Source organism: Centrocercus urophasianus, unplaced genomic scaffold, assembly GCF_019232065.1.
Source record: "Centrocercus urophasianus isolate 14NV4802_14NV808 unplaced genomic scaffold, USGS_Curo_1.0 seq_29, whole genome shotgun sequence".
Classification (NCBI taxonomy): Eukaryota; Metazoa; Chordata; class Aves; order Galliformes; family Phasianidae; genus Centrocercus; species Centrocercus urophasianus.
Genome location: NW_024884855.1, coordinates 1,383,165 through 1,399,163, shown reverse-complemented (window position 1 = coordinate 1,399,163; position 15,999 = coordinate 1,383,165). Strand labels below are relative to the sequence as shown.

The 15,999-nt window shown below is 48.6% G+C and overlaps 1 protein-coding gene across 1 annotated transcript in view; it reads left to right on the top strand.

Annotated features, from left to right (window-relative positions):
* Nucleotides 1-289: 289 nt before the first annotated feature.
* The window catches only part of AXIN1 (axin 1), a 67,554-nt gene continuing 51,844 nt past the window's right edge, over nt 290-15,999 (top strand). The window contains exon 1 of the mRNA XM_042827623.1: nt 290-2,494. Within this exon, the coding sequence (XP_042683557.1) occupies nt 1,617-2,494 (878 nt within the window). The 5' untranslated portion in view covers nt 290-1,616. The remainder of the gene's footprint in view (nt 2,495-15,999) is intronic.

Sequence of the window (15,999 nt, the reverse complement as noted above, 5' to 3'; positions counted from 1 at the left end):
CCCGGGCCGCTGAGGTGCCCCGTGCCGGCGCCGGGGGTCGGACCTCGCCGCCACAATGAGCGGCGAGCCTCGTGTGCCCGCTCCCGCGGGGCGGCTCCGGCCCCTTGCTGCGGGCAGCGCCAGCTCGGGGTCCGGGTCGGGAAGGCGGGAGCCCGCGGCGGCGAGCATCGCGCTGAGGGATACGGGCGCGTTCGGTGGAACCGTGGTAAATCAGCGCGGTGCCCGCGTGTTCCGAGCGGCCCGGCCGGCTGTGGGTGACAGCGGGCTCGCTCTTAGGGCTGAGCGGGTGCAGCACGTAGGGCCGAGCGGCTCCCATCTCGCTGCTGCTGGTCGGAGGCGTACAGGTGGGCTGTAAGGACGGCTTTCGCCTCAGCTGAGGAGAGGAAAAGGGGAAAAAAGGCAGAACGTCCAAAGGATGCGTTCATTTGGGTGCGGTGAGCAAAGCTGAAACGCGTGTCCCCGCTGTGTTCTCACGTGCAGTTGATTTAACCCGGCGCGAGGAGCAGGGTGTCAGGCAGCTGCTGCTTCACGGTACTCGGGGCCTTGGGGCCGGCGGCATTCAGTAAAACACAACTTCTGCTGCTTTGAAATGATGGTTACTGCGTTAGCAGAGCAAGTGGCAGCCCTGGAATTGTCTGGTGCTTCCCCCTTCCTCCCCACACCTCCCATCCTCCATGTTGGCTCACTACCTTCTTTTAAAACATTGCGTTTGATCACATCTCCTTCTAGAGACGATCTTCTCATCTTCCTTTATTGACCTGGGTAGGATTTCTTGGGCATTCGGCATGCTGTGTTGTTAGCTCCAATGAACCTTTTTTCTCAATGGCCTCTATGAGGAATGGTGCCAGAGCCAAAGCCCTGACCTGACATGCCCGTTTGAGGCAAGAATGTTGTTCACGTGCCCAAAGTATTGGGGTCAGTGATGCATTTGGAGTTGCCTGGAGCTAGATGAGCTGATGCAGTGTATTTCTGAAAGCAGAGGGGAATGTCACGCCGGTATGTCACTGAGTGTACAGAGGACACCTGTGCTTGGTTAAGATGTAATCTCAGTTTTGCTACCAACAGAATGTTCTCCTAGAATATTTTTCACAAACCTTAACGTGAATTCCTTGTTGATTGTGAGAGTTTCCTAGGTTGGTAGCCAGATGGAAACGTACTGCCGTGATATGACTTGGCGTGTGTGCTGGCCAGGTGGGCTCAGCACAGAGCTTAATGTCAGACTGTAGAAGTGAAGGTGCGTCCTGTGGGCTGTTCAGCACTCAGCACCTGAGTGTACATCCCTTGGGTATGGGGAATACCACATCCCACAGTCCTGAGAGCTCCCGTAGTGTGGGCTTGGGGGCTGTGAGATTGGTGCCGGCGGTATTGGTTGTGCTGAATGCTGGATATGAAGTTTTGAGATCTTCTCTGTCGTTTTCAGAAAAAGAGGATTTAATACAGTAATCGGGGAGGACAACATTAGTAGCTTGTAGTCTTAGAACGTTTATTTACAGTGATACTTAATGGATTTCTTTCTTATCTGTTTCAGCAGAACCAACGTGTTCTCCTTGGAGATACGGGTGTTGGTGATCTGAGATTTCAGCTCTTCCCCCGCTGTTCAAGGAAGCGCCAGGAAGATGAATATCCAGGGGAAGGGCTTCCCTCTGGACCTCGGAGGAAGCTTCACTGAAGATGCTCCAAGGCCACCGGTGCCTGGTGAGGAGGGTGAGCTCGTGTCCACAGATCCAAGGCCAGTCAGCCACGGTTTCTACTCCAGTAAAAGCGATGTGGTTAGAAATGAGACCTCCACCGCAACGCCGAGGCGCTCCGATCTGGATTTGGGCTATGAACCTGAGGGGAGTGCTTCGCCAACTCCACCCTACCTGAAGTGGGCCGAGTCGCTGCACTCCTTGCTCGATGATCAGGATGGTATCAATCTCTTCAGGACGTTCCTGAAACAGGAGGACTGTGCGGATCTGCTGGACTTCTGGTTTGCCTGCAGTGGCTTCAGGAAGCTGGAGCCATGTGTGTCCAATGAGGAAAAAAGACTCAAACTGGCAAAAGCCATTTACAAAAAGTACATTCTGGACAACAACGGCATTGTGTCCCGGCAGATCAAACCGGCCACAAAAAGCTTCATAAAGGACTGTGTCATGAAACTGCAGATTGACCCTGACATGTTTGACCAGGCCCAAACTGAGATTCAATGCATGATAGAAGACAATACCTACCCTTTGTTCCTTAAGTCGGATATTTATTTGGAATACACAAGGACAGGTGGGGAAAGTCCGAAAATTTATAGCGATCCGAGCTCAGGGTCTGGGACAGGAAAAGGGCTACCTGGTTATCTGCCTACTCTGAATGAGGACGAGGAGTGGAAATGTGACCAAGACACTGAGCCTGAGGCCAGCAGGGACTCTGCGCCCTCAAGCAGGCTCACCCAGAAGCTGCTTTTGGAGACTGCAACCCAGCGTGCAACCTCCACCCGGCGGTACAGTGAGGGCAGGGAGTTCAGGTACGTGAGTGCGCCAGCTGGGCCCTTCCTTGGGGGCCTCCAGATGCCCCTGGGGGCTGCTGTGAGGTTGGAATTGCTGGGAAGCAGAGGTTGTTTTGCAGCTTGGAGCGGTTGGGGCTGGTTGAGCATCAGAGTGGGACAGTGTCACATGGGTGTCAGGTTGAAACGCAGCTTTATCTGAATGTACTGCGAGTTATTTGTAGGGTGTCTTTGGCCGGTTCCCCTGAATCACATCTGCAGGATGTTCTTTGCTGTGAGGAAATGCTGCTGGACGTGGTCGGGCTGTAGGTAGGAGGCAGCAGGCAGTGCAGAGCTGTGGGCAGCCCCAGTATGCACAGAGCGAGCAGAGCTGCGGTGTCAGGCTGGCTTGTAGCCTGCAGTGACGGAAGGTCAGTGTTCAGTTACAGGAGTGCAGATGAGTGCAGCTTGTGGTAAAACCCCTTGTAAATATACAAGGAAATGGTGATGAGCCACAACTAGAGGCTGCAGGAAGCTTGCGGGAAATACCCTGATGTCTGTCATGTGTGTATGGGTCAAATGGGGTTCGTGATGCTCCCTGTAAGTGGTATTGCTTTGCAGTCAGGTTTTCTGATAGTGGATTCCAGCAAGTAGGAATCCCCAAGCCCAGTTAAAATTGTTCCATGTTGCAGCTTTTCCCCTCATCACAGTATCTGTTTTCTTTCTCTAGAGGAGTTGCCCAGTTGTTCAGCCCTGCTTTTCTTTGGGTCCCCCACCCATTCCCAGCCAACACGCGTTTGGAAACTTGCTGAGAGCTCAGTTAAAATTCCAGACAATTAACTTAGCAGGGAGTTCTCTGGGATCAATAAGCGTGTGTGTGTGTGTGTGTGTGTGTGTGTGTGTGTGTGTAACCCTTGCTGAATCAACAGAACGCAGCCAGACGCACATTCCTACTTCTTTAAAATAAAATCTCCTTGTTTTAAGACCAGCTTAGGCTGAGATCTGTCGCTTTGCGATGGTTACGAGACGAAGTAGCCAAACTGTCCTCTTCAAAGCAGCATTTCTGTGCTTCCTCTCCCCACGCTGTCCCTTTATGCTGGCAGCTGGACGTGCATCCTGCCCTGCACAAGATCTCAGTGCCTTTCAGATGGTGAAATGTTTTTATTTCTGTTTTCAAACAGATTTTGAGGAGGGGGTGTTGCATGTGAAGCTCAGAAAAAAAAATGGGAATTGGTGTGAGCTCGTGGTGTTTTAATCAGGAGTCTGAAGAACAGAATCCCAGGATCCTGGGACTTTCTCATGGTGTTTATAAAAACCTTGGGTGTTTCTTGCTATGAGTTTGCACCGAGTGCTGGATACTGACTGGATAGGATTAGAAAAGTCCACAATTCAAGTATCTTTTTATTTTAGCAGGAATGGCTTAAGACTGGCAGTAACTTGCTCGAGTTTAGTTTCTGTTCTAGAGCAGGTAGTGAAAACCTGCACAAATACTGCATTCTTCAGGTCCTGCTTCAGATAAAATGCACAGTTTATGCTGTACCTGAATACATCCATGCCAACCTTTAAAACAGTTCAGAAGTACATGATGGAATAGAAATATTTTGGGGTGGCATTCCTCAACCTCATGCATTTTCTTACTAGATTGGAACAGCGCAAAATAAATCTTTACCTAGGGGATGGAGGTCAGGAGAAACTTGCTGCTGTTAATTTGTTGTGTCTGACAGCCTGTCATTGTGGCTGCAGACGCTCCATTGACCTGCTGGGTCGGGAGGCAGGGACGCGTTTACTGTTCTCACCAGAGCAGGAGTCATTTTGGAGCCTGGAGTAACTGAAAATGAGTGATTATTTATTTTAAGTGCTGGTCTGTCAAGTGCAGCAGTGTCTGGAGCATCTCCATGGAAGATGGGCACTGCTCAGTTGTGTGATCTGTGCGTTTGGTTCTAACACTCTGCTGAGATCCGTCTCTGTGCAAGTCCTTGTGGTTGAAATAGCTTGCTTCCTGAACGCTGCATAGAAATAGCTGCCTCAAACAGACTGTTTTTCAAGCAGTGGCATCTTGTCGTGCAAACATTCCTGCTTTCTCCTGTTAGGAAGAGCCTTGGAAGCTGGTGGAGCTGCGTGCAGCAGGTTGGGAGTGCTGTGTGCAGTGGCTGGGAGGCTGAGCCTGTCCTGATTTGGTTTGAACATTTCTACAGACTTATTTTTTGTGGGAGAATCTGTCGTCTCTGTTCTTGAGGGAATGTTGCAATAAGCTGTTTTGCATTATATCTGAAGGCCTGTTTAATCTTCACAAGATTTAACGTCTATTCCTTGGCTTCTATGGAAACTCTAAATAAAGAGGAATCTGACCAAATGCAATAGGAGTGTGTCCCTGTTAGCAAGGGAGCGTCGAGAATTGGCTCCAGATCTTTTTGCAGCAGAAGGTTCTTCAGTCTTACCGCCGTATTTCTGTGCCCACGAGCATAGAACTGCTCCAAGCGCAGAAGACAAGGCGTTGTGTGCGCGTATGTGAGAATATCCCAAAGCAAAAAGCACTGCTGTTACCCACTGCGTTTTTGTACACGTAGGAAAAGGCCAGTAGTCATTATAGTTAGGCTGCTGCAAATTAATTGGACATTGGTTATGGATCAGTGAACTTCAAAGAGGGCAACCCCCGAAGATCTCAGGCATTAACTCGCAGCTTCCGAAACCGACACTAACGTGGTTGTGAGCACAGCTAAATCTTTCATTAACCTTCTTCTGACACACCGGGACTGGGTTTTTCAGATACGAGGAGCAGAAATTAAACCCGTGCCTCAGAACTGCCCTGCAGCCTGGTTTTCAAGCACTCCCATAAAACAGACGTGTTTTAAAAATTGGGAAACTTGGCGCGTGTTGCCAAACCGTCCCATCACTGCTGTGTCTGCTGCCTGCCATAGGTCCCTTCTGTCATCTCTTCAGCTTTGCATCAGAAGGGTTTCCCCGTCCGCTCCCAAAAACCTGTGCTCCCAGGGCTTTGGGGAGCTGCACTCACAAATGTTGGCTTTGCTTTCCAGGTTGAAAATGGAGCAGACCGGGCAGTGTTATGGGGAAGCAGCTCTGCTTTCCTCTGGAAGTTGGGGTTGGTTCTGCCCATTGCTTTGTTTGTTTGACCTGTGTGTTAAAGATGAAACCTGGAGGACGGGTGGTGGCAGGTGAAGTCTCCCATTGACAGATGTTGATGGGCTGAGGAAAGGGGGCATCATAGGCACTGACACAGAAATTTGCATGTGGAAGCTTTGATTTACACTTCCTTCATTATTATTTTTTTTAAGGGAAGCTGGCTGCAAGATCTTAGTGTTTGCTTCCACAGTGCTGAGCTGACCAAGCTCACAGCTCTCCCAGGTGTTGGTGATTCAAGTGAAAAGGCCACATGCCATCGAGAAGTCCCCGCAGCCATGCTGGGCACACGTGGGAGCAGCTATCCCCAGGACACAGCCTGTTCTTTGTAACAGGGTGCTGAGCAAGAGGAGCAGCAGCTGAGGAAGGGTGTAGTGGGATGCAACAGCTCTAGTCAGAGACTTGTCCCAAACCTCAGTGAGTAATGCTGCATTGCAAGAGAGAGGAGCAGCGGAGCCTGGTTCAGGGCAGGTGTGGGATCTGTGCTGCCTGTGTTACATCAGCAGGCTGACAGTCACAGGTTTAGCCTGCATCAGGAAGGAGCTGAAATTTAGCTGGCAGACTTAATTTTGAGGCTTGCTGCTGCATTACCAATTAAATATTAAATTGCATGCTTCTAACTCAAAACGATGCGGTGAAGGAGTTGGAGTTAATTGTGCTGAATGAGTGGCAGACTGGAGATGTGCAGTTGCAGCGGTTGGTGCAGAGCAGTCTGCTTTCAGACTGTTCCAGGTTTGCATTGCTGTCTTACCAACACTGCCTTGAGCTGAAGAATCAGCACATGCGTCTGTGAACTGAGCCACTGGAGCTTCAGGGGAGAGCATTTGCTTGGAAGAGGCTGCTCATTAATGTTGTGCCTGTATGTAACAACAGGAAGGAAAGCGTTGGTCTCAGTCTGGTGGCATGGAGCTTGGGTTGGCTGCCAGGGCACAGCAAGGGTGGGTGCATCTGACCCAGAGGTGTCTCATTCAAGCACTGTCAGCATCCATGGGGTGGAAGATGGGGTCTAGATGGACAACTGGACGTGTTTAGTAGGGGAAGTAAAAAAGTGCTGCCCACCCCTCTGCCTGACTCAAATGGCATCTCTGCTTGCTTGCTCAGTCCTCTTTTCCTTTTTTCCTCTTTAATCTCTTTTTGTGCTGTGTGTCATATTCATTCTGTTCAGGAAACACTACTAGTGTCCCAGTGGTATCTCCTTGATAAGTGATGCTGCAGTTGGCCTGGAAACACATACAGCAGTGTCTGTTTCTTAACATATTTACATTTTCAGTGGCTTAGGACGAGACTATCAGAGAAACTGCCTCTTTTCCCTGTCTGCAAGAGCAGCATCGTCAGGCAGCAGCAATTCTCCTGTACCATGAGCAGAAGGGCTGGGGTGAAACAGCAGGCACGTGGCTACTGCCTCAGAGTGCTGGGGCTCCTTGGGTTGTGTGGGTCTGTGGGATGCCAGCAGCACTACTTAGGTCCCATTTCAAGTAATTTTAACTCAAACAGGCCCTAAACTTTTTCTCCAATGGCAACCCTGCATTTCTGGCAATAATTGTGTGTAACTTGAAGTGCTAGCTAATGGCTTGGCTTGAATTAAAACTTCTGGGCCTGTAGCACCACTTGTAATTGTTACAGTCCACAACAATGTGCAGAGCAGTGGCTGTTTCCAAATTGGTGTAAGCTGCGGCGGAATAGTTTGGGTTCTGCATTGTTCTTGAGAGAAGTCATGGCTGTGATGGGGAGGCAGGGTCTGGTGCTGATAGCAGTGAGTGGTCGTGTTGTGACTCCAGAGCTGTAAGGTTTACAAGATGAGGATGGATTGTGTTTTTGCACAGGAGTTACACCAGCTTTTATGAAATACGTTGTTAAGCTGCTGAAACTTCTGCATGGAAATGCTTACATTAACAGTGCAAAGTATTTATACTGGCATTTGCCAAGCCTTAAAGTGGGTTTTAATTGAAGAAGAATGCTTTTTGTGCCCGTAGCTTTACTTCTGCACAAATCAAGATGAAGAAGTGTTGTAATTGTTATTTGGTTATGGATCAGTGTTGGTATTGGTCCTCTGAGATGGTGTCTCCATGGCCTCTTTACCCTACAGCTCTGGAGCTCTGAAACCAGGAGGGATGTAAACAGCAGGCTTCCTGGCAAACAGGGCTTTGACTTGTACGTGTTTGGTCTGATTCAAGGAAAAGAAAACGTAAAGGTTTTGCTCTATCTTAATTTTATAAGCAGTTTGATTACATTTGCTAAAGCTGTTTTTTTTCCTATTTTCATGCATACTGGCGATGACGACACAAATCATGAAATCCTACATTTTGGGAATGAGGTTCCAGGTTGGGCTGGTTTGAGTTGTGCTCTGTTTGGGAGGAACTGGGTGCAGAAGAGCAGAATGAGAAGTGAATGGGTCCAGGGAAGCTGAGGAGCGTGCCCAGGAGGTGAGCCTCGTGGTACACCTGGGGTTTGATCTGCAGTTCTGCTTCAGCTTGGCTTTATGTTTTAAGAGTTTCTTTGTTGTCGCTATAATGGACTAATCCCTTGAATAATTAGTTACTATTGGATGTTTAAAAATGGCTGCCTCTTGGATTTGTTCTCTTTAGTAGTCCTAGATTTATAGTCCTTTAATAATCCTGGATTTATTAACAATTGGGACAGAGTGTGAAATCCTGTTACACCGAGCTTTCTTGGTGGGCAAAGGGCTGAGGAAGATGCAGGAGTGCTGGGGGAGCACATGCTGGCCTTGTGTCGTGGTGGAGCTTCTCACCCTTCCCACTGAAGCTCTGGGGCTGCAGAAAGTGCCCCCAGAAATAAGTGCCGTGGAGAAACCTGGTTTCAGGCATGGCGGTGTGTGTAGAGCAGAAAATTGCAGTATAACGTCTCAGAACAGAGGTACTCGTATCCTAAATCAGTTCCTGGAAATATCATTGGATTATTAGGCTCATCCTCAAATCCATTAAGCAAATTACAGTTAATCAGTCAAATAAAAGAAGAAAGATCTTTAGCAAGGCCCTGCCTTTTGAGCCGCGTGGAGAAGCTGTAGTAATATTTTAATTTTCCGTCTGTCAGTGAATGCATTCAATCACTTCACTTCCTTGTGGAGGACTGGAAATTAGAAGCTGAGGTTAATTATCTGCATTAAATGAAATATGTGCAGACCACAAAAGCGAAAACCTTCACAATTCGGTATGGTCTGTTAAGCTAGGCAGACTGCTTCAGAAAGAGAGGGGTGATTTTTCCTTGTTTGGTTCCGATTGAAGGGTTTTAGTCACAGTAATTGAAATGATTAAAAAGTCAAATTGCTCACGAGTGTAATTCTGAGCATCTCTGAGAAGATGGAGTGCTGGGTGAGAGCTGCGGCTGCGGGCGAAGGGTTTGCATGGCCTCACTGGGCCTTGGGGGGCCTTGCTGGGTCACAGTGAGCCTTGTTGGGCCGTGCTGGGCTCCTGGACTGGTTTGACTGTCAGAAGACACGTGGGGTTCTGTTGTTGTAGCTTGCGCGTGGCTCCGGCTTGCAGTGCCCTGGGAGACATTTCTGTCCCTTCTGTAGACCCACAGGCTGCAGGAAGCTTTGCAGCACCCAGAGGTTTCCTTTGGCCGTGGATTTCAAGTGTTTTTCCCGGAGTCACGCTCAGAAATGGAATCATAGCAGGTCATGTTTGTGCATTAAAGCAAAGCCGTCATTACTCACAGGCCTTGTGCGAGGTCCTCTCTGTTGTAAGGCAGTGATGAATTTAAGTAGAACTGCTGTAGTTTTAAGTCAGATTATCCAAATTCTATAAATCCTACGTGGAAATTGGATTTTACCTTTGAAGACTCCAGAGTGCAATTTTCTGGTAAGATCTGGAGTTCTTTGGTCTCGTGGCCCCTAAGATACAGCTGGCTTCACAGTAGCAGCTTTTAGAATGTGTTTTGCTTGTTTTGATCAAAAACATTCAGAGGTGGGGAAAAATAACTCTGTAAGATGTTCCACTGAAGTGGTCAGCGTCAGGACCTCATTAGTCCCTGCTCTTAACTCCAAAGCTGATGACCAGAACCTAGTGGGTTTATTTTTCCTTCTGTCCCAGTATCTTCTATCTTCCCTGTGCCATCGTCTGTCCGCTCCCTGTTTGCACTTTCCTTTTTGGCTTCTCTTTTTCTCTGTACACTTAGTTCTTTGTCATTTTGTCTTCACGGTGTATTACATCACTGCCCGTGCTGGAAGAAGGAGAGCAGTACTGTGGGAAGGTGGAATTGCCTTTTTTTTTTTTCCCCAGCAATCTACACTTAGAGCGATTTAGCTCTACTGGAAAGCCATGCCTTCAGCATTCAACAGATTTACCCTTTTGAATCATAAATTTTGGTCTTTTTCTTGGCTGGCAATCAGCTTCACAGACTGGGAGAGACTTATCTGGAAGAGTGGCTTCCTTGTTCTGCAGTTACTGCCAGCCCCGTGCGTGTGCTGCCTTTGAGAGCTCCGTCAGCACGTGTATTCCTGTGGGATTGGTTTTCTGGTGGCTGAGGACCTCGCTGAGCTTTCATAAGGGAAATGCAACTCAGCCAAGTGCAACAGAGCTCCTGGGAATTGCCCGTTAGGGTGCAGGAGGAGATGTGCTGTGGCTGTGTCCTGCTGCAGCTCCTGGGTTTGGGTAGCGTTGCTCTGGATGCGCCTCATGGAGATAAAAGTTGTACAACAGTTTGGCACCAGACGTGCGAATGGATGCTGGGACGAAGTGATTGTTGCCTTCGAGGATCCCAAAAGAGGAATCAACAAATAGAAATTATTCTATTAGCAGGGGTAGAGTTCACAGGTTAACCATCATGTCAAAGCAATGAAATGCAGCCTTGATCTCCTTCACAAGGGCTTTATTGTGAATAAAGAAGAGTGCCTAAGCAAAGGCATCAAGTTCTTGCGCTGTAACATTGCAGTGTCTTGAAGAAAAAGAAGCTCTTTGCAGGCATCAGCTTCATTCCTGCTTCGAAAGATTGTAAAACGTGACCTCAGAGCCTTCTTGCTCTCCTTATGGCCAGACCCGGTTTGTATTTCCACAGAGAATGTTTTGGGTTTTTTTTTTTTTCCAAGTTTAATTTTAATTTTTATTTTTTAATAAAAAGTTCAGATCTTTTGCTAAGAAGGCTTGTCTTTGTACTTCTAACTCAGTCCATGTGACTGTCATAACATTTATTTCCTTAGGAAATGAAAAATGTTCCTTCATGAGGAAAGCCACAAAATGAAGCTGGCAGGCTCAGATCCGTGCAGTGTGCATCTGCTGGTCTGCAGGCGTGGGGCTGCAGCCGTCACCACTCACTGCTTGGCTCCTTGGTCTGCCATCGAGAGAAACAGCAAAGGACAACTCTTCTGTGCAAGTGTTTGCATTGAAAGTGTCTTTGAAGGTCTGCTCACCCAGGGAAACTGTTTTCCTCTCTTGGGAAGAGCTGCTTTGAGAAGGCTCACTCTTCAAGACGGGCCAGCGCTGGAATGAATACACGGGCTTGGAACAAATGGAAATGGGCGGCCAAGGATGCACGGATGTGTCACCGTAGTGGGGGATTTGTCACACCATATAATAGCGCTGTGGTTTTTCCCTCGAGGTGTGTGCAGGGAAGTCTGTGGCCTGGGGTGCTATGAGCGCTGCTGCTGGAGAAGGCAGAGCATCCTGCTTCCTCTGTCCTTGTCCCTGCCTGCTGGCTTTGGTTCTTCTCAGGGTGGGCTGGAGGGGCCTGCTGCTCCATCTGATCCGCAAACTCACCTCCTTCTGGAGAGAGGGAGCTTTCCAAATGGGCCTGAGAAAAACTCTCCTTTTGTAATCCTTGAGATAACAGGTCACGCAGCTTCACCCAGTGATTCTTGCACAATAACTTGTGGTCAGGCTGAAGTGTCTATTTTAGAAAGGCATCCAAGTGATGGGAGGTCATGCAGCATTTTTGTTACCCATGCCTGTGGTTACTTACTCTCACTGTTAGCAGTTTGTTCCTTCACGCTCCCTTCAGGTTTTTGCAGCTAGAATTTTTCACAGCTTCCATTTCCAGCTGCTGGCTTTTGGTATGGCTTTGCTCGCAATACCTTTGCGTATTTGGAGAAGCCTGCTGAATGGGTGTGAATGCTCTCCAGAAGTGGCAGAAGCTTTGTTATGGAAGGCCCTTGGGTTTTATGAGACTTTTCAACCCTCCAGTCGACTATTAAACAAGCTGCAGCTTGTCACGGTTGACAAACCTTACGGCTGGTCTCAGACCTAACCTACCAGTTTACAAGGCTGTATTCTTTTGTGCGCAGGTTTCTGGGTGGGGACCATTGGCTTCTGAGAGAAATTAACTTGTGGCCTTTCTTTCCCCCCTCCCACCTCAAGTACATTTGGTTTTCTGTTAGCTGTTCTGTCACTTCCAAACACCAAGAGGAAACGTCGGCCTGTGGTTTGGGAGGACAGTAGATGGAAATGTGTAATTGCAAAAAAAAAAATTAAAAAATCAGCTGCGTGGTTAGCAATGGAAGATAAACTGTAGAGAGTTTTTTAGAATGATTCATCCATAATTATTCAAAAACAAGTTGAATTTATTCTTAAGCTGCGGAGAAGAGTTCTTGCAAACCTGGCATTTGCCGCCTGCGATGTTTATATGCTTGAGTAAGTGCCTGTGTCAGCAGTTTGTTGGTGTCGAGTGCTCCAGATCTAAATCCCTTCAGAGGTAAACGCAGCACACCTTTGTCTCTGCCGGGCCTGCTGCCTTTATGTGCAAGCTGGTGAGGTCCAACCAGTTGTAGCGGTGGCTGCTGCGGGCAGGCAGGGGGCTGAGCTCTGGAGCTGCTTCACGCGCACTTGCTCTCTGTAGGTTTCTTTGTACGGTCTGTCTGGGATGCAGAGACTGCCTGCACCTTTCACACGGATTTTAGGAGTGTTGGAGCGTATTCCTCGTGGCACAGCATTGCGGCTGCTGGTGCTACCTGCAGAAGTTGGTATTTTGTTTTCAGCCCTCTATTTTCCAGGGAAGCTGCCTGCACCGAGAGGCCTTTTTCAAACGCTTCTCTTGGCCTGTGATTGCCAAGCAGTTGGAAACACGCTGTGCTGAACTGGCTGAAATCCGTTTGTGGCGGTTGTTGTTTTTGTGCTCGCGGCTCGCCGCCCCGATAAGCGTCCACAGGGCAGGGCTGCTGGGGCCAGGAGGGCAGCGCTCGGCGCTTAACCCTTGCCGCAGTGGGCGTCACTGCAGCGTGTGGGTTTCATCACACCTGGGGCACGTTTTCCTCCTGCCGGAGGCCTGCTGCAGCTGCACTGCCTTTCTCTGCAGAGAAGGGTGATGGGCCTGCTGCAGCCTCAGCCCGGCTGCGTGCATCTGCAGTTTTAGGCAAGAGCTCAGGCAGGCTTTTCTGATCCTGCAGCAGCCCTTGGCAGAACAGCCAGCTGGCCCCATCTTGATCTATTTTCCTTTCTTGATGCAGTGCTTGAGCTTCCCTCATGGGGAGCCGATTATCCCTTGCAAATATCACTGCCTTGTGTTTGGTATTTTGGGCTGGGTGATGTGGCTGGTTGGAGCTGTAATGAGAGAGCTGATAGTCCTCCAGTCTTACAGGGATGATGCTGGCCTTGTGATCTTGCAGTGCCTTCCCACAAGTCTTCCCCATGGTGGATGCATCCCACAGCTCCATCCTCCTCCTCCAAAGTAAGATAGGTCTGAGAGTCAGCAGTTGCTTGGACTCAGAGACATCATCTGGGTTTTGGTCCCTGACGGCGATGCCCTGAGTCAGCTCTGTGAGGATTGCTGTCTTTCTCACCTCATGTAGGTTCTTCTGTTTGGAGCTGTCAACTGCTTTGCCAGCAGTCAGGCTACAAGCAACCCTTTTTCCTTGTTAATTACTGTCTGTGGCTTGGCACCAGTGATGCCAGAAACCCTCCCAAGTAGCCCATCTTGGGCTGTGGACTTGGGTGTAGTGTGTTGCCTCAGGTGGTATGGAGCAGGATAATCCTCCCATTTCCCTGCTTTGGAAATCATCCTGAAGCCTGAGCTGAAGAAATAGGAAGTGACTGGAGCCAAAACCTCCTGTTTCAGATGGGACAGTAGTGGCAGGAACACCTATTGTCCACAGAGCTGTTGCCAAGCCACAGACAGTAATTAGCAGGGAAAAAAGTTGTGCTTCTTTTAAAATCTGAATTTTGTAAATAATTTTCCTTTTTAAATTAAATAAATATACATTGATATGCCGAATAGGCAAAATCAAGATTGCAGAAGCAAGCATCTGCAATTGTATAAACTTGTATAGTTAGCAAGTTAATAAAACCAGCAGGTTTGTCCAATGGAATCACATTCAGTCCTGAATGGTAGCTGAGTGTGAACAGGATTTATTACATCAGGGCAGAAGAAATCGGCTTTACAGTCAGCCCCAGAGTCCAGAGGGGGCATTGCAAACACTGGGCCTGAGGTACTGCAGTGCTGGGACGTGGAGCTACTGGGTGCCATGCGGCCTTCCAGCCACTTCAGCGTAATGACATTGGCAGTAAGGGACCAAAACACCTGCTTGAATGTTGTTTTGTATTTACAGAATCTAAGTAAATATCAAATGGATTAATTAGTCTGCTTTGTTGGTTAGGGATGGAGCCCCTCTTCTGTGAGGACAAGCTGAGGGAGCTGGGGTTGTGCAGCCTGGAGAGGAGAAGGCTCTGCGGAGACCTCACTGTGGCCTTCCAGTACCTAAAGGGATCTTATGAACAGGAGGGACGCTGATGTTTTACACAGTCTGACAGTGACAGGACAAGGGGGAATGGTTTTAAACTAAAAGAGGGGAGATTTAAGTCAGTGTTAGCAGGGAGTTTTTCTCAGAGGGCGGTGAGGCACTGGCACAGGTCAGAGTGCCCTCTGAGCCCAGGGAAGTGCCTTACTAGCATTTTACTATCCATCCCAGCTCCAGCTTCCCATAGGCACTAGGCATTCACACATCATTTCTTAGAGAGAAACACGTGAAAGCTTGTCCCCTTCTCTTTCAAGCACATTGTTGGCTTTCCTTGCATTAATCCCCCCCTCCTTTCTTTCCCATTGGTCCTTCTGAGGCAAGATCAGAAAAGGCAGTTCAGTACCTCCCGGCTGATGATAACTTCCCTTCCCTCACCACTCTCGATAAGGACATGGGCCACGGCCACCCCGCGTGGTGCTGACAGCCATCCTGCCAAGCAGAAGGCTGTGCTGCTCTGCTCCTTGGAGGTCCCCTCTGACACTTCTCTGATTCTGGTTCTTAAATAACCGCCAGGCACATCCTCGTCTGTCACATGCACGTCCCGAGGACTTCATCAGCTTTTATGCAGCAATTAGCCCTGCAGAACCATGTACTCTTACAGCCGAAGTAATGGCACTAACAGCTGTGTCAGTGGTGGCCAGGAGACAGGGAGCCACTGCTGGAAGGAATCGTGGGGTAATAGGAGAGCTCTGCTGTGTGGTGGCAGCGCCGTTCCAGCAACCACGTGAGCAAGGAGGGCTTTTTTCCACAGAAAAATCTGCTCTGAAAGCGAGGAATGAAACTGCCATGCTGTAACAATCACCTTTGCTGGATCATTGCCTTGTCAGCCTCTGCTCCTATAGGGGGTCTTCTGAAATCTCCCGTCTAAAAGGTTAAGCTGTAAAAATGAGAAAGGCATGTTTCCTTTCCTCTATCGTTCAGTGGTTTTTAATTTGCTGTTTGATCTTCACTCTCATGCACTGACTGCGTGGGAGCTGCAGTATTGGGTTACAAACAGAGCGGGTGACCGTTCCTTTTAAAAACTGCAAGGCTTGATTAACACTGAGTGATAGGAGTTGATTTTTTTTGGTCGTCGCTTAGATTTAGTATAAACGTGAGGATCCTCCCGTATCTCCTGAAATATCAGATGTGAAGTCTGTTCTGCTGGCAGTGGCATTCTCTGCAGGATGGCGATGGGAGGCTGTGCATCTCACCCAGCACAGTGCAGGGGGGAGTGGGCTGGGTGCTGGTTTTGGATATCAGCAGTGCTACATTCCAGGAACTCGTGCAGTATTTTTCAGAACCCAGCCTGAAAGTTTTAGGTGCAGATATGGAAATATGTCATCTTTGTGAATGAGTCGAAATTACCTGCAATTTGTTGGGAGTTACCATTTCTGAGTGCTTATTGCAACTGTAGATATTTGAGGAAGGTTTTGATTATCCTGGGCTTATAAAATGTAATTGGCTATTTCTTAATTGTTGTCCTCTGTGAAGTATAATTACCCACGATGTAGAGCTTTTTATTAATGCCGCAAACAGGAAATCAAGAGTGTCTGATAGAGATAAGTTTGGGACTCCACCATAGCCTGCAATTGCATCAGGTGACCTGTCTGTAAGGAACCCAGTCTCCTGCTCAGTTCTGGAGGCCTTCAGGGAACCCAGGAACCTCCAGTCCCCGGATTGCTGTTCTCATTGATGTGTATCTGGGTGCAGACACCCAGCTTGAGCAGGCTGCGCCAGATGTGGCTGT